The 18424-nt window shown below is 40.0% G+C and overlaps 1 protein-coding gene across 1 annotated transcript in view; it reads left to right on the forward strand.

The window, feature by feature from the left end:
- The window catches only part of LOC104283886 (cohesin subunit SA-2-like), a 60847-nt gene that overhangs the window by 9960 nt on the left and 32463 nt on the right, over positions 1–18424 (forward strand). The window contains exons 6-12 of the mRNA XM_009882121.1: positions 3658–3729; positions 7055–7259; positions 8334–8485; positions 9781–9854; positions 10299–10422; positions 15418–15516; positions 17586–17665. Coding sequence (XP_009880423.1) covers positions 3658–3729; positions 7055–7259; positions 8334–8485; positions 9781–9854; positions 10299–10422; positions 15418–15516; positions 17586–17665 — 806 coding nt within the window. The remainder of the gene's footprint in view (positions 1–3657; positions 3730–7054; positions 7260–8333; positions 8486–9780; positions 9855–10298; positions 10423–15417; positions 15517–17585; positions 17666–18424) is intronic.

Raw genomic sequence — 18424 nt, forward strand, 5'->3', positions numbered from 1 at the left:
TAAATTTAATTGCTATACCTCGCGAACTGGGGGATCTCTGAAGCAGCACCCAGGCAGAGGCAAGCAAGCAGGAACGCAGGCACCGTGGAGCTCTGTCCTTGCTAGAAAGTTTTTCCTTCTTAGCATGAGAGTCCTTGCTAGTGAGAGAGAATGAGTTTGAACCTGCTGTTCTTGCTTGTTTATCAGGGATTCAAGGAGGCATAGTTTTCCACTGTGCTTTAATCTTTCTGACAGCAGGGCAGGTATTTCAAGCATGTTCAGTAAGGTGCCTCTGAATCCTTCACAGGCCTATGCTATCTAAGTGCAGGTGTTCTACATGTCAAGAACACAAGACTAAACAACAATTAGTGAGATGTGTTTTTCGACACCTTCAGCTGCAAGTCACTTGATCATGTTTACAGTCCTCCTTGCCAGTCTTCTGTTACTTTCCCAGAAAGACAGTATCTCTCAGCTTGTCTAATTGATATGTTGTGACTGGTATTAAGCCAGTGTTAATATAGGAGAAAAACAACACAAATGTATGAAACAACCATTTTTATATTAACCTCATTCATTAGGTGATTGAAAAAATGCTTGAGGATTAAACCAATCTCTTCTAAAGCAGAACTATGATAAGAGCAAGAGAAAAGTAGTTTGTAATTTTCAAGTGAGTTGTTTCCTCTTTGTGTTTCTTTTTGCATGTAGTTCTCTCTCATCTTTTTCATAAATAACGTGGAAACATAACTTAGTTGAGGATTAGTGCCATATAGGACTACTGTCATTTTGAAAATATTTTTTGAGAACAAATGATAATAGTAATGAAAGTAGTAATGAGAGTGGAGAATATTACCAGATGTCTGCTTGAGTACCTTATCTTGCCTTTTGATTTATATTGTTTGTTTATAGCATTCAGAGGATTGGAAAATTAAATGTTTTTCTGTAGTTCTTCATTCTTGATCATTTCAGTGATTTAACCATTGCTTTACTGTTCTATTAATTGATTGCAACACTATATCCATGTACCAATGCTTCGGCCCAAAAGTCTCACTAGTGTTAGTGGGAAATGTTAGTGGAGTTGAGTCTGGCAAGAAATGTGAGGGGCAACAAGGAAAGATTCTACAAATATATCAACAGCAAAAGGAAGACCAAGGAAAACACAGGCCCACTGCTAAATGGGGTGGAGGCCCTGGTGACAAAGGGCACAGAAGAGCCTGAGGTATTCAGTACCTTCTTTGCCTCTGTCTTTACTAGTAAGACTGGTTTTCAGAAATACCAGGTCCTCAAGACCAGAAGGAAAGTCTGGAGCAATGACTACTTACCCTTCATGGAGGAGGATCGGGTTAGGGAACACTTAAGCAGATTGAACATACATTAAGACCATGTGGTGTGACAGAATGTACCCAGGAGTGCTGAGGGAGCTGGCTGATGTCGTTGCAAGGCCCCTTTTGATTATCTTTGAAAGGTCATAGTGACTGAGAGAGATTCCTGAAGACTCAAAGAAAGCAAATGTCACTCCTGTTTTCCAGAAGGGCAAGGTGATCATAGAATTATAGAATGGTTTAGGCTGGAAGGGACCTTGAAGCAACTAATTCTGGAAATAATGTCCAAACACATGAAGGACAGGAAGGTGATGAGGAGTAGTCAGCCTGAATTTAAAAAGGGGAAGTTATGCTTAACCAACCTGATAGCTTTCTATAACAAAATGACTAGCTTGGTGGATGAGGAGAGAGCAGCAGATGTTGTTTATCTTGACTTAAGTAAGACACTGTCTCCCATAACATCCTCATAGACAAGCTGATGAAGTACGAGTTAGGTAAGTGGACAGTGAGGTGGACTGCAAACTGGCTGAACAACCAGGCCCACAGGGTAGTGATCAGTGGCACAAAGTCCAGCTGAAGGCTAGTTACTTGTGGTGTACCCCAGGGTTTGATATTTGCTCCAATATTGTTTAACATCTTTAATAATGACCTGGAAAGTAGGGCAGAGTGTACTCTTAGCAAGTTTGCAGATGGTACAAAACTGGGAGGAGTAGCTGCTAGACCAGGTGGTTGTTCTGTTCAGAGGGACCTCAGCAGGCTGGAGGGTTGGGCAGAGGGGAACCTTGTGAAGTTCTACAACAGGAAACCCCATGTGCCACTACACATTGGGGGCTGACTGGCTGGAAAGCAGCTCTGCAGAGTAGCGTCTTGGTGTCCTTGTGGATGATCAGATGAACACAAGCCAGCAATGCGCCCTTGCAGCAAAAACAGCCAACAGCCTCCTGGACTGCATTAGGCAGAGCATTGCAAGGAGGTCGTAGGAGGTGATCCTTCTTCTCTACTCATACGGGTGAGACCACATCTGGAGTGCTGAGTCAAGTTCTGGGCTGTCCTGGTTCCGGCAGGGATGGGGTTAATTTCCCCAAGGAGCCGGCAGGGGGCAGGTATTCCATACCACGTGGCCCATGCCCGGGCTATAAGAGGCGCTAGCTGGGGAGGGGAGAGCAGTCACCACTGGGGGGTGGGCTGCAGTGATGTGGGTCCTGATGTGAGTCCTGATGTGGGTCCGGTTGGTGCACTTTGCGGTGGTATTGTAATCGCTTCTTCATATCCCTTTATCGGTGTTACTGTTTTCTTTTCATCTTCCCTTTTGCTGTTCTGTTAAATTGCACTATTTTAACCCACAAGTTTTGCCCTGTCTATTTTTGTTTCCCCATGGCTGTGGGAGTGGAGCGAGCGGCCGCGTGGTTCTTTGTTGCTGGCTGAGGCCAAACCATGACATGGGCTTTCCAGTAGGAGAGAGATTGATTTACTGGAGCGAGTCCAGCAAAGGACCACAATGGTGATTAATGATCTTTCATATGAGGAGAGACTGAGAGACTTAAGCCTGTTTAGTCTGGAAAAAGGGTGGCTCAGAGGGATCTCATCCATGTGTTAAAAAAACCAAAGTGCACAAAACCCCCCCAAATACCCTACACTCCCTCCCCCCCTTCTCTTTCTCTCTCTGCTTTTCTGCCTGTACGTGGCATTTTATTTCTTGCAGCAGTTCTTTGTTCTTTTGTAGGTTTCCTTCCCTCTCCCATTTTGTTGCTCAAATATTTAGCAATGGTAGAGTTAAGTTTGATGCATAACTGTACAGCCAGATGAGGACAGGAACACTTGTGCTTCACTGAGCCTAATAGAGATGTAGATTTCATGCCTTTTGTCTTGGAATAATTGCAGAGTTGAGGAAACATCTCTGAAGTAAGTCACAGTAGTACTGAAGCCATTTCTCTATAATTTGAAAAACTCAGAATGATCTTCTAGAGTTTAGATGTTTTACAGTATCTAGGTACTAAATGTTGGAAAGCGATATATACTTACACTTGCTGGGGAGGCATACCACAGAATTAATGATCAGGATTATACCTTGTATATGTTTGCTTATAAATTTTAAAACCAAGTTGTCTTTTACTTGTAGCAAGAAAACTCAGGTTTTATACAAAAGTGTGGTTTTCTTCTATAGTTGCTTATAAATAAAATTAATAAGATGAGAAGGGATTAGATTTTGTTTAATGCATTGGATTTTGAGCCACATGTAATACAAATTATCTTAAGTTTTAATAGGCTTTTAAATATGATGCGTGGTTTGTGATGTTTTCATGAATTAACTGTGCCATTTCATTAAAAAGCTTTTAAAATTTTGTCTGATGATTTACAGGAGACTGGGTTGCAGTACAAGAAATTCGTGGCATATCCTTGGATCCTGACGGTTACTTGGCCAGTGGATATGGTAAGGTTCTTTTGGAGTTCCCTGCAACTGTAGCGTAGCATTTTCTGTGGCTGTATTTTCCTGTTTCCAGTGTAGGCAAATACATCAGAACTAGTCATCTTAAACTGCGCATTAGCGAATGGAGATAATCATGCACTTCTGAGGTCTGCTTCATCTGGTCTATTTAGGACTTCTGGTTTGCGTGAATGTACTCACACTTTCGAAGTGCCTGTTTCTTGCTATTGGTTTTAAAGGGAGGCGAAGGTGACTTGCTGAGGTGGATGTAATGAATTGCTCCTATAGCATTTTGAACACAGTGGTGTGTGTTAAGTTGCAGTGGTATTCAGGAGCATTCTCCATCCCTTCCAGCAAGCTCTGCACGCGTGCGTGCGTGCATACAAGCACCCACATGTATGCACACAGAGGCTTGACAGACAGATCTGTTCAAAGGCTTGTTTCATCAAAACATTCTCTTGCAAACATAAACTTTTGATTGGAAGAATATTTTGAAAACAGTGTTGCGTTAAAAGGGTGTTAGTTTTGTTTCTGTTTCAGAGCCCAGTGCTCTAAGACAGCTCAGCATTTGCCTGTCTCAGATCCTGCCAAAGGCCTTCACTGGGACAGCATTGCAAAGCTGTAAAGATAAATGATTTCCTTTTTCAGAGCCCTGCTAAAGGCCTTTGCTGAAACAGTTCAATGTTTGCCCATTTCAGAGCCCCACAAAGGACTTTCACTAAGACAGTTAGCAGAGTTGAAAAGAGAAAATGATTTATTGAAGCGACAGGTGTAACAGGTTCGGAATTGCTGTTGATAAATGCACTAGCTGCAATAGCACTAATATGCTACAATAATGCTAGCAAAACAAATGAATAAATGCTATCCCAGGAGTTCTTTCACCAAGAGGTGAAGGTGCAATGCTTACCAAGAAGGTGTCCTTGTTTTGGTAGAGGAAGCGGAGCGCATCCCGTTGACTGTCTCGTCTAGGTCTCAAGTTTCTTCTTCCTTGGAGAGAGATCTCCTGGAGAGAGATCTCCATCATGTGTGTGTATATGTCTATACAGGTACCCTCCGTATTGCCCCTTATATCCTAACCTTATCTGATCCCCTCCCTGGGGTGATGTTTTCGTATGATTTGGATGGAGATTCGGGTACTATAGTCTTGTATGTTTAGCATGTTCTTCTTTTTGTTCATTATCATACTTAGGAGTGTCGTCTTAATATTCATTTTGAGGATAATTAAGCAAAAGGTCTCACTCTAGGTACTGTAGCCTTCAAGATTCCATGCTGAAGCCATTTATCTGCGTATTCCTTTGCTCCTGTGACTTTGAGCAAAACCAGGGCAGTCCTGCTGTCACAAGACTCCCTCCTTCTGCTGTTTTTCACACTGGCCTGTCCACTTTCCCCTCCACAGGGTTCGAACAGGAGATAAGTGTCATCAGTGTTGTTAACTTCTTATGTACCAAATTCCCCCCCAGAGACAGCTTTTCTGTAATGCCTCTTCCCATAAAAGACTTGCAGCATTGTGGGGAATTCACCTTAACTCCTTGCTGGCACTTCACTTTGACTTTCCTCTTTCCATAGGCTCTGTAGGAAAGAAAGAAACATTTCCAGGATGAGTGAAAGCAGGAGCCTCAGCTGAATGATTTGAATGGTTCTCTGGAAGAACCCACGTTAAGTGCCTAATCTGACGTGGGTTCTGAAAGTAGGGTTGCTTCTCTCTACTGGCTATGGAGGGAATCCAAGGGAATCCCAACTTTAGTGTCTAAATTTAGGTGGTATGCCCATTGTGCTGTCTATATATTTACAGTATGCACGTTACCATTGACCAGTATCCCCGTATGATAGACATGGACAGTAGAAATGCTTTTAAAAAGTGAGATGTATTTCTCTATTTGTGCTGCTTTTCAGATTGAGGAGTAAGCTACCGAGATCAAGTAGGTACTTCCTGAAGGTTGTAGGTTGTCTTTCTGCTGTCTGTGTCACGCACCATTTAATGGGGTCTGCGGAAGACTTCCTTTTCTGTCTCAGCACTTGCTACTACTGTTAGGCTACGAACTGACTCTTGCAATCTGGTCAGGAACTCATCCCAGATTCTGGATTTCTAATGTGCTTTGGGTTGCAGAGATCCCCGAGATCAGTCTGTGTTTGTGTTTATTTTTCAAGAAAGCAGTGAGTGCTGTGCTTTGGAAACAAAGTTACGAGAGAAGAGCATAAAATGCACTTTGTAAGTACAGAAGGTTATTCTGGGTGTGAAGCTGCCTATTAGAATACATCTGAGAAGGTGTTTGACCAACTGAGGGGCCAGCTGTGTATTGGCCTGCCTTAAAGATGATGTTTTCCGTAGTGAGTGAAGTTTTGGAATTACCTGGCTCCATTCACACCTGGAAACTATCAGGATGCAAGTTAATGTTCAGAGCCATTCCTGGGATCCGTGAGGAGCAAATGAAATAAATGTTCACAGTGCCTGAGGTTGGCATCTACAAAGTCTTCCTAGTGTGCTTTTCACACGATGCACACCACTTTGTGTGAGAAGTCATTTGAACTGCCATCTGTCTGCTTTCTTCCTGGCAGTATCAACTGTACTGTAAACACTCTTGTGGCTTTATTGTAACTTGCTTTTTGATAACATCAAAGGTACTGTATACTCATGGTTTCTGTGGAGGTCTTTGGAGGTGCTGGTGGTATAGGTGAGTGACTCAGTATTTGTCATTAAGCTCTAGCCTGATAAACTCCTTAAGCTGGTAGTGCTGCTGAGCAAAACAGTCCCATTCTGCCCCACACCACGGTTGTTTATTTTCACTTCCCCAGGGTCAGGTCATTTGTTTAAGACACACTTGTGTAATTACATGCTGAACCATCTTGGGGAGCTGATACCACTGAAAAGCAGTCTGGCAAAGTAGCTGGGTCTTTTTTCAGTCGCTTCAGTTTCCTCCTGAATTTGACCATGTACTTGCAGGAACAGGAAGGATGGGGAAGTGGGGAAGCACTACTACCTGTGAGGAAGTAGAAGAGGCCTGGAGTGCTCAGGGTTTATGCCAGTGGAAGTTACTTTTTGTGCTGTGGCTTCACATGCCCTCTTCTGTGACAGCTACCTCACATACATTGTTTTCAGATGTGAGCTATCATGACAGTGTAGCTCTGGTGAGGCTAGTTTGTATCTGTGCTGGCTTGTAACCTAGTTGCATGTCCCTACTTTGTGTAATAACCATGAACAAAGTTTCTGGGGAGCTGAGGTGAAGCTGACTGTCAGCAAAATCCTGTCTGATGTTCAGTGGGAAAGATGTAAATAGTGTGCACAAACATAACTAATTACTGTGTTTTCTCTTGACTCTTTTTTCTTGTGCAGGACAATGAAGACTACCCGCTGATCAGAACAGGACCCTATTGGAAAAAGTTCAAGGCCAATTTCTGTGAATTTATTGCAGTACTTGTCCAACAGTGCCAGTGCAGCATTCTGTATGATAGCTACTTGATGGACACTATCATCTCGCTGCTTACAGGCTTAGCAGACTCCATGGTCAGAGCATTTAGACATACAAGCACTTTGGCAGGTAAAATAACTTACAGAGTTGCTGTAGAATGTGAGTTTTGTTGACTTGTATGCAAACAAAACTGCTCAAAATTGAAAAGCTCTCTTTACTGGAGCAGTTGTTCTCTTATGCATTGACAGTGCCTTCCTCCTAACTTGTGTTACTGTACTATAAATAATTTGTTCCTATCTGTATCCGAATGGAATTTGGATGCTTCATGTATGATAGATCTAGACCATTTTTTCTTTCTAAAGAAAATTTCTTTAGTATCTGGTGTGACTAATTTTAGAATTTTGCTGTGTTCTGATTCTTCTTTTTTTTTCAGTAACTTATTTTTCACAGTCAGTTTTCTATTTTGTTATTTTCCTCTCTCCACTAATTAGCATGGTGAGGTTTCATTAAATGCTTCACCTATGAAAGCTTCCTTTGGAGAGCTGTTCTTGTGGTACCTGTGCTAAAAAGAACATTGCTTGTAACACTTTTTTTTTCATGCAGCATGATGATACTAAAGCTAGTATTTTTTTTTTCTAAAGCCTGTAAATACCCTGTCTGCTATGTGAAAAACACAGTTTAATTTGTTCTAAAGCACACTGTTGGCTTTGAAGACTCAAAAAAACACGCTTGAAATCTGTGCAAACCAGCATCTAATGATCCTTAGAGAAATAAGAATTTTTGTCAATTCAAGTAAAATATTAAGATTCCCAGCCTTTCATGGGGCAGCTTCACTGTTGTTTGGTTTGTTTTTTTTTTTTGGGGGGGGTACTGAAAATCACCAGTTCCACAACTCTAGATACTTTTGCAGAAAAATCAAAATAATATAAACTAAGAAGAGAGCCAGTAAATTACATCTCTGACTAGACCTCTGGCTAGAACTCTGGACAAGTTGTAAATCGCCAGTAATATCTCTAAATTTTCCTTTTTTGATCATTGTCTGCCTTTAAAATAAACACTGTATTTTAAAACAAATTACTGTAATCTAGTTATGTTCGTATTTTGGATGATAAACTGCTTTGGCTAACCATATCCTTTTTGCGGTAAAGTGGTGAGTGTATTTATGCTATGTATTTCTGAGGTTTGGGTTTGTTTCCTTTTTAGCAATGAAACTTCTGACAGCAGTTGTAAGCGTACATCTGAACCTTGATGTCAACAAGCACAATGCTCAAAGATTATATGAGGTGGAGAAGAAGAGGATAAGTGGCAAGAGGACCAATTATAGACTTGACCAACTAGAGAGAAAAAGGAAAGAGGTTAGGCAGCTGTCCTGTATGGCAAATGTGTGAAGATATAAAAAGAGGGATTGCTGGCACCCTGCTTTTGGCTTACTGCAGTTCTTTGAGGTTTATATCTTTATCTAATGCATGGTGCGGAGCGGTCGTGACTGGCTAGTTTAAGAGGTACAAAAATGATTAAGGTAATAACTGACCTATGTACTGTTAAGTTTTGATGTCTGTCCTACTAATAACTTCTCTAAATTGGCATCGTTAGCCCTTGGTCTGTACACAAATATGGATTTCTGCATACATGTAATTGCATTAGTAGCTCTGGTGTTGTGGAAGTGCAGTTTTGCATATGTTTATACAAATTATAAGTCAAAATGTTAGCTCTTGAACTGAATTTCAGTGAATGCAAAAGGACATGGGATAGCCGTCCTCTCTGTGTAATGCGTTGTAAAATCGGTCATAACTTTAGGTATGACCTGTATGTTTCTCACTGTTCAGTTTCTGTCATTTCTTCCCTGCTCAGCCAGAGAGTTCCATATCAACTCCCAGAGACAGGCCCATAACTGTAAGAAATAATTCTGGCTTGAGCGCAGAGGTGACTTGATGTATGAACATCAAGCATAGTGCCTTCTCTGCTGACCTTAAAATCGGTTATCTCTGTTCTGAGCTTTGGATGCCCATGGACTTCTCTGTTATAGAAACAACCCTTTTCTGTGGAAATTAGTGTTTGGGTGAGACAGGCGTTTTTAGTATGATCATAGATCTGATTTTATGGGGAAAAACAGAGCAAATGTGTGTGTTGGGGGAAGGGGGGAACAAACTTGTCTTCCTGATGCTGTTGATGAGAGAATGTTTTTATCAAGTGGCTTAGGTTACCGGAGGTTAAAAACTGGATTTTCAGGGCTCGGTTAAAATACACACTCATTTTGGAGTGGGTGCATTTTGAAAATTCCCATGTCTGCCTTTCTTCCATCTCTGTTTAAGTGCATAAAAAGAGAATTTGGACTTACGTGTGAATGTTACTTAATAGTTGTGTTGTATCTTTCTGTGTATCGATAGATTAAGACTCACTATATCAAACATACTATGTGCTGTACCTTGTTATACAGGCTAGTAATTGGTATATGATAAATCTTTCATTAGAATGTAGCTACAAAAAGGCCAGTTGCTAGTGTAGATACAGACCACTTGTTTTGTGTTGGTACCATGTGTAAATGATGGCAGATTGTACCACAGTAGTATTTTAAGTGCACTGATGCAAATTTTTCATGTGTAGTGAATTGTGAGACCAATATTAACAACCAGTTCTCTTTGTATTTCAGTATGAGCATAAGCTCCTAGAGATACAGAACATGATGAACGCTATTTTCAAAGGGACATTTCTAAACCGTTACCGGTAAGAATAAAAATAAAGTTGTGATGTGTATCTGCATTCCCAAGAAACTCTTGCTCAGATTGTCCAGATACTAGAATCAAGTTAAGCATCCAGAGGCACTGATGGTGTCAAGGCAAGTGTAGCAGTTAAATTATTTCAAAGAATTTGGGCTTATGAAAAGACCTCTCGAGTATCTTTCCTAAGTTCTTCCTGCTGGCTATAGAGCAGTGTGTTTGTGATTGAGAAGATATCCAGAGTTATGAAATAATTATTGCATAAAACATGGCTAAAAGTGGCCGAATTGTTGATTGAAGAATAACTTAGAACATTAGTATGAAAATACTTATAATATTTTTGATTATACATGCTTCTGCAATTCCAGAAAATAAAAATATTGCAAATAATATAATTAATATATATTAGGCATTTTTAATGTATTAATATTACAATTTTATAATTTCACAGTGATGTGATCCCCGAGATCCGAGCCACTTGCATTGAAGAAATTGGTAGCTGGATTAAAACATACCCAGATGCTTTTTTAAATGATAGCTACTTAAAATACATTGGGTGGATGCTGTATGATAAGGTAAAGTTTTAGTTTTTCTCACTGGGGGCAGTAGATGGGAATTTTTATAATTTTTTTTTTTTTTTAAGCATCCTAACATTTAAAATCTTTGGAGTAGATATTTAAGTATGTGGTGGTACAAAAATTAATTTACTTTTTTTCCCATTTCAGGTTTTATTTTTAAAGCCATTGTAGCACTAAGTAACAGAGAACATGTTTTCCAGTTCTGTAGCAGTGTGTGTCCCTGTGTGTGCAGTTATTTTTATGTGTTACTGAATCAGGAGCTATTACTGAATTGTAAAATGGCGTATCTCCTTTGAGCACACGCGGTGTTAAATGTTGACTAAAATTCTGCTTTTAGGTTTGATGGCTACATTTAAAATTTTGTTTTACTTTATAAAAATGAACAAATAAATATTGCCTATAGTAAAATAGTCTTCAATGTTGCATTTCTCATTTGGAATTAAATGGATATAGAAAATATTTACAAAGACCAGTCATTTCCCAAAGGGTTTTCTCCTTTTCCTTATAGTAAATTTATTTTTTATTTTTGAGTAGGGGCACCTTTGAAAAAACAAAAACCTCCCACCAAAGCAAACAAACAAAAAACAACCAAAAAAACCACCCCAGTAACTCAAAAATATGCTTTTTCTTATGTTTCTGAAATGCATGAGAGATTCTAGGGGAATATTTATCGTCAATAGCTGATTACCGAAATTAACACACTGTACTTCTGCAGGCCACCTTTTAAAACGTATATAGCTTCTGTATAAATTCTGAAACGTCCTCAGTTTTGTGTCAGCTTAAGGTAATGTTTGTGTTCGCTGAATAAAATTGTAGTTTACCACGAAGCCAGCAGGGGGAGCACAAAGCCTCTTACTTCCCTGCGTTGTGCCATTAGTGTAAAGGTAGTATTTAGATTTTTAGAACAACGCATCTATCAAGAACTGTCGTCTTTTCCTGCATAAATTTTATCTGGTCAGAATATATTTTTAGTATATGTTCAGTTGGGAGAATTCTCAAAAGAAAAAGCCATTTTTGAAGATGATGTGTCTTCATTCCCAGTGCTGTACAGTGAAAATTAACAGCTGGTGTCTCTGATTAATGCACATAGCTCATCCAGTGTCATTTATTGGGAACTGGAAATGGTTGTTTTTCTAAAGCTTATTATCTGAAAGCAATGCAGATGCAAGCAGAGTGAGATAAAGTGAGACGTCTTCCATATTCCACATTGGGCCGAGACCTGGTAGTGTGCCACTACTGGTGGTTGCAGTCCCGGCTGTGCTTTGTGATTTGCAGCCACTGTTAAATTGTTTGTTTGATTCCAAAATGAGAGCAGGGCATTTTTGGCAGCAACAGGGGCACCAGTGCTTTTATATACATCTGAATGTTATTTCCCACTACTCTTCCTTAATAAGCATTTCCATCCCATCTTGTTGGGGGTGGGTGGCAAGAAACTGATATCTCCCAGAGCCAATTTTCTTCTAGAATATAATGTAGAGAATTTTGCCAAATAATTTAGGGCCCAGAGTGGAACCACCAGAAAAGTATTCTAACTGTGGGGGAAAACCTGGCCACGATCGTCTACAGTGCTGTAAACAGAGATTAAGTTCAGTCATTTGGGAGGCTTTAAAGCAGAGAGGGGAGGGGAAGTAAGTATAAAATTAACATTTTGTCTTCAAAGTCTTTTATTTGAATATAATCATTCCTTCTTCCCCGTGAGATACCATTTTGCCATTATACCCTGATATGAAACATTATATTTTTTATGTGAAAGGTTATTTCCTAGGTGCAAGAAAGTGCTGCAAATTCAGTGGTAATATGCTCAAAATTGTGTATGAGGATCTCTCTTTGGCCCAGTAAGAATTGTGGAACGGTGCTATAAGGATGCATTTTTGAGTAGTTTCTGTTCATCTGCTAGAAATAATTTCACTTTTTATTTTTGAAGACCAAGTAACAGTTGATACTAAATCTGACAGCTGTGTGCAGTTAAACAATGTTATATGTAAGCCCAGTCACCTATCAGTGCATTTGTGAAACCCTGGCACCTAGCTCATTCTCACTGGTGTTCTTCCAAGGGAATATATAGCTCCTAAATTAGCATCCAGATCCAATCAAATCAGTTCTGATCTGAGCAGCAGGTATTGAAGGGGAGTTCTGTGTAAAAAAATTCAGAGTTAAAGTCCAGAATAATCAAGACAATGAAGAATAAGGATGGGGAAAATGGAAGGCAGAACTAACAGAGAGGAAGGCAAAGACAATGGAGATGCAGACTTGCGACCTCCTACCATGTTAGACTAGCTTTGTCTGGAACTTTGGGGCAAGTTGTTGAGGTTTTCTCATTAGACTATGAAAAACAACCAAAGGAATCCTGTGGAAACAGGAACTTGCTGTTGAAATGAACTTCATTGTCCTGACCTTGTGATTCTCCTGGCAAATTTCAGGAAATTGAAAGGGTTTTTAGCTTTGCCACCCATTCAACATGGCTATGAAAACTGATCCCATGGTTATAGCTACTTCTGAAATACTTCTTTCATCAAATGATTATGCGAACATAGTGGTTTTCTGCTCTGTGCATATGTACTGATTTTTTTTTTTTTTTTTTTTGCGGGGGGCGGAGGGTAGTTTTTTTAATTGTTTTTCCCTCGATAGGGCAGGTAAGCTGGATTGTCTTCGCTATTCAGGAGTAATTCAGAAGTAGAATTTCCTAATTTATTATTTCAGGAGTGTTGAGGAGAAAAAAAATGACCCAATGACCTCATCAAATCTTCCAGGTCCCAGCCTGTATTTGTAACGCTTATTGAATGGCTCCATCTTTGTGATAGTGGTCAGGCTGAAATCTCATAACTCAATGCGTCTAAGCAGTGCTGGAGCCCATGCAGAGCTCTTTGAGGTCACTAGAGCTGCCCACCATCTTACTGATGTTTTCTGCCAGTCTGTTTGCAGGTCAGGGTCGAAATACACTATGATACAGCTGAGGGACAGCGTGTGTTCAGAGTACCCTGAAAATGTGCTTCCATAATTCCCCTTCACTCTGTCACAGGTTTGAAAGACCAAACAGGTGGATATTTCATCAAGATTAGAATGGTAGTCCTGGGGAGGGGAGTAGATGTCTGGGTGTTTGTACTTGCCTACCTTACTGCTGAAAGGAGCTGAGTGTAAGTAGTCAGATGGTTTTAGAAGGATGTGGAGTAATTTTGAATGATCAAGAAGCTATGAGGAATGATGAATCTAGAAAAGGAGAGGTGGTTGAGAAGGAGAAAATGCAGCCGAAAACAGCAGAACTAGTCGTAGTAGTAGTTGTTTGTTCATAGTTACTAGAGTTAATTTTCTCAACACTGAAAAGAGACATATACATATAGGGTTATGACTGAGAACTTTCGGGTGGGAACAGGATACCTTAGAAGGCAGGTGGTGTAGTTTAATGTATTAAACCGTATATCTGCAGACCTTCTCTTGAATGCCACCTGACTGACAAATGCAAATGATATTACTAGCTACGTGCCAAGGACTATATGACCATCCAACAAACTATCACAAACTTTTTTTTTCTTTTCCCCAAGCACAAATGCAGTCCCTATTCACAAGCAAAGCCTTGTGATAAAATGCTGATGGCAGCTGAGGTCAGACTTGCTGTACGTTGGCTGAGTTGAGTTTGTGCCAGTGTGTAGTGATGGGTACCAAGCTGGGACTGTTTGTGAGTGAGTTCTGCGCTGTGGAGCCCTTGTGGCTGTAGGAAGCAGCAGGTGGGAGCAACAGTCTCTTTCTCAGACAAGGCTTTTCATTTTAAAGTATGATATAAAATATGTACTGCTGCCATGTCACAGGCAGATTAGAGCTTAGTACCCATTGTTACCTGTTGATCTTTCATTTTATATTTCTAGCAAAAAGCTGTCTTATGCAAAACTGTTGGTCAGAGCCCGCTACTGGGAATCAGCCTTTGCTTTCCGTTTAAGCAGGTGAACAGGAACTTGTAGTAATGGATAGCCAATGTGTAGGTGGTCTCCTTTCTTGGGTTTCCTTGATTATTCTTACTGCTATTGTTAGCAAGAGGAATTAAGGAAGAAATATGAAGATGATTCAAAGCCTGCAGTTTATTTAACTGTCTCTGCTGATATCCTTAGCATTATAAGTTTACAGAACACAATGATTTTTCTATGTTAGATCCTCAAAATGACTTTCTTAATGACATTTAAAGCTTTGTCATTTGAAAGCTTTAGCAATATGCAGAAGACAATTTAAAATCTGGATAATGAAAAGTCCTCTTTTTGAGGCATTTATGAAGCAGCAGTACTAATAGTGTGAAATAACACCTTGCAGGAATAAATATATTTTGCCTAAGCTAACTAATTAGGCCAAATTCAATGCAACCCTTGTCTTAGAATGCTTAAAATATACTCTTTTAGTGTAAAACAGAAATAGGGAGAAGTTGTAACATTTGATTCTGTATCTGTGACAACCCACGATGATGAGCTAGTGCATTTCTGAGATGTATCTCTTCCTCTGGGAATTTTCGCTGCCCCAGAATTACTTGGAGTCCTCGTGTCAGTGTTTAACGATTGTCTGAGTCAAATGTTGAAAGGAAGCAAACAGTCTGATGTATGGAAGAGTGCTGATTGTATTAAGTAGGCCATCCATAGTGTTGTCTTTGTATATCTTTAACAGGTGAATAGCAAATTCGTGCATCTTTTGCATTGTGTTGCTTTTATTAACTGTAAGGTCTGTGAGAGTTTCGTTGTCTCTTAGAAAGCCTAACACAAACTTTGATGTAGCATTTAAGTTTGACTCGCTGCAGGCTTCCTCTGTGTGTGTGTGTGTGTGTGTGAGAGAGAGAGACATGCGCGTGTGCACACAAACAAAATGGTACGGATGTCCCTAATAAAGAAGATGAGTCAGTATTTGAGTAGTCTGCTGTAGGCACCCACAAAGAACTTTATTTACATAATATAAATGCCAATAGTGAACAACGTCAAAGATACATGTTTTTTACTGTTAGCTGATTTCTTTGTCTTGTAGCAAGCTGAAGTGCGGTTGAAGTGTCTTCTGGGACTGCAGGGAATTTATAGCAGAAAAGAACTTGTTTCCAGGATGGATCTCTTTACTAGCAGATTCAAGGTAAATAGATTACTGTTTGCTATTTTTCAGGTCTGGGTTGGGTGTATGCAAAGGGTCTGATGTTTTAATCAGAGCTGATCTCCCCACTCTCTTGACTGACTGACCTGAGTTCAGAGTACTGCAGAAACAGCCTGCTTGATTGAGTGGATGAAGGAGTTTTGCAGAGATATTTCCCTCTGTTTCTCTGGAATTTTCTGTTCCACTTTAGTTCATGCACAAAGTGGTGTTAGCATGCACTGTGGTCAATTATCTCCACCATTCATCCAGAATGGCCCAGATTTCCTTACAGGATCTTTGGCACATGGCAAAGAATTTCATACTCTTAAAGTCCCTTTTTTTGCTGCTCCTGATAATGGGTTAACCTTGTAGATACTGGATTGGCTGACCATGTATCACACTGATGTGGGAATGGCTCTGTATTGATCCACCACGTCAGTATGAATCTTGAAGAAGGATCCCTTATCTCCTTTCAGAACAAGTCAGATGATATGCTGTAATTTTGAGAGCTTGTTCTGTGACTGCACCGAACCTGTACACTGCCTTTATCATATTCCAACATCCTGACTCATTTAAGAAGTAAGCCCTTTACTTGTTTAATTCTGCCCTTGGTAATGACTTCATCAGCTAATCTTATCCCAATGGGGCTGGGCTTTTTTGGTATTTGAAAAAGAAAACTCAAAGTGCTGTGATTGATATCTCAGTCCCTCTGAATCAGTACATAATCAACGCTGGCATGTGGTGGTAATTCATGTTCTTTTTGCAGCAGGTGCAGGGCTTACCTTGTGTCAAAGTAGTTGCTGATAGTAAAAAATACCTATAGCACATCCTCAAAGAGCAAGAAATAGATTAATATTAGTATTTTAAGAATAAATTGTTCAGTTTGCAACTTGACTATCTAAGATTAACCCCTGTTTTAAAGAGTTTTGTGGTGGTCCTTTATCTTTCTGGTTAAAGGAAGGTTGCTGTAAGCTGGGTAAGCAGCTGCAGTATTGGTATTCACAGACTGATGAAATAGCTCCAGTCTGTTTGTACTGCAATCTCCGTCTGTGTGGAGGATGTGATATAAATGGATTATTGCAAACTCTATCCCCCGACCAAAAGGCCCCAACCCAAATACAACTCCTTCCCCTCTAAACAAAAGAAACCCAAACAGCTATACACCAAATACAGACTGACCTGGAGTCTTTCAAAGTTTAAATCATGCTCTCTCAGTGATGGGAAATGTAATCATATAACCATCAATCCATTTCCCACAAGCAGGAGTTTCGCATGCTCCCTCTGTTACCCTTCAGTGTTCAGACTTGGGATTCATGGACTTCCACACCTTGCCAGCTGGGTTGTGAGAAAAAAGAAGGTGCAAAGTAAAATGAATCTAGGGATTCAGAAATGACATGTTAAGTAAGAAAGCTGTTAGTCCCAAAACAAGCAGGTCCAAGGGTTTAATATGCCTTAAAGATGTAGACTGTACTGAGGATTGTGAGTTCTTGGGAACACAGGACAGGAAAATTTCCACTGTTTTCTGAGATGTTTGCATGTGTACCAAGTTACAATAATGGTAATTCTGGAGGTTGGGAGTACTACTGCTATTCCATGAAGTAGCTTTATGACTCAAGTCCAAATTGTCTTTCCAGCAAGGCACTGGCTTCTGTAATGTGTAGGTACACGCAATTTACTGTTGATGGGAGCACCTGATTATATAATGCTTGTAATTTGAGGCTTACCTTCATTTAACATACTGAAGTGCCAGTAGTAACATCTTAGAAACAAGATGTCAGTCACTTTTAATTTGTAGACTGTAGTTGACTTCTTGTGAACGCATACATTACATCTATAAAAATATCATATTACTGCATGATTAATTCAGTTAAAAAATTAACATGCTGTTAATTTTCAGGGGCTGGGGAACTACTTGGTAGTAATCAAGTTGCCTTACGTCTCTTAGGAAATAGCTGCTGAAATAAAAATAAATCTCTGCTCCACTAGTGTAGATGATCTAGCTGTAGCAAAAATATGTGTTTATTGAGAACAAACCATGTTACATCTCTTTATTGTCATTTTACATCCATTAGGATCGAATTGTGTCCATGCCTCTGGACAAGGACCATGAAGTAGCAGTTCAAGCCATGAAACTCTTGATGCTTATGTCACAGTAAATAATTTCTTTTTTAATTTACTGTATTGTTTTAATGGCAACAAGATCCAGATACAATCCTGATGAATCTTTCTGTAATCAGTTACATGCTGGGAAATAATTGCTCCTAGCAGGATATTAGTTACAGTTAAAGCTGCTCGAGTCGTGGCATTTTCTTTCTGTGGGAAACCCCAACGTTAAGAAAACCCTTGTGCTGAGATTCAGCATGAAACCTACATTTTTATGTCTCTCTATTTCCCTCTGAAAGGAAATTCCACAGTATTTTCATTTTGGCTTTTCTCATATACAGCATCTGCCTGTCTTGGCAGATGCCCTCATCAAGGAATCTTCAGTTCCAGGGCTGCCAGGTCTTGACCAGAAGCTCAGGGAACTCTGCCATCTTCCCTGTCTCCCCACCTGATGCAGGAATCCTTGAGCTTTGAGGTTGTTGCTGGAATTTGGACTTCCAGATTCTTGGCTCCATGGCAGAGAATCTTGGAGCTATTGAGCCCACAGCAGACTGACTGACAGGAAATGAGCAAGTGTATGATATCTTGTTTTTGCTGAAGTGGAAAACTAAAGGAAGAGTTGTTTTGTTGGGAAATTACCTGCCAGCCATAGATTTGGGAGGATACCAGCAAGCTGGAAGTGTGGGGAAAAACTAGACTAACATTACACGAGTAGATGAACCCTATTGTGATACATCCTTGAGCAGCACGTCTATTTTAGAAATAGCTTTGTTTGCAAAATATGTGAAGAATAGATTCTCTGTCCCCC

This window comes from Charadrius vociferus, unplaced genomic scaffold, assembly GCF_000708025.1.
Source record: "Charadrius vociferus isolate BGI_N301 unplaced genomic scaffold, ASM70802v2 scaffold273, whole genome shotgun sequence".
Classification (NCBI taxonomy): domain Eukaryota; kingdom Metazoa; phylum Chordata; class Aves; order Charadriiformes; family Charadriidae; genus Charadrius; species Charadrius vociferus.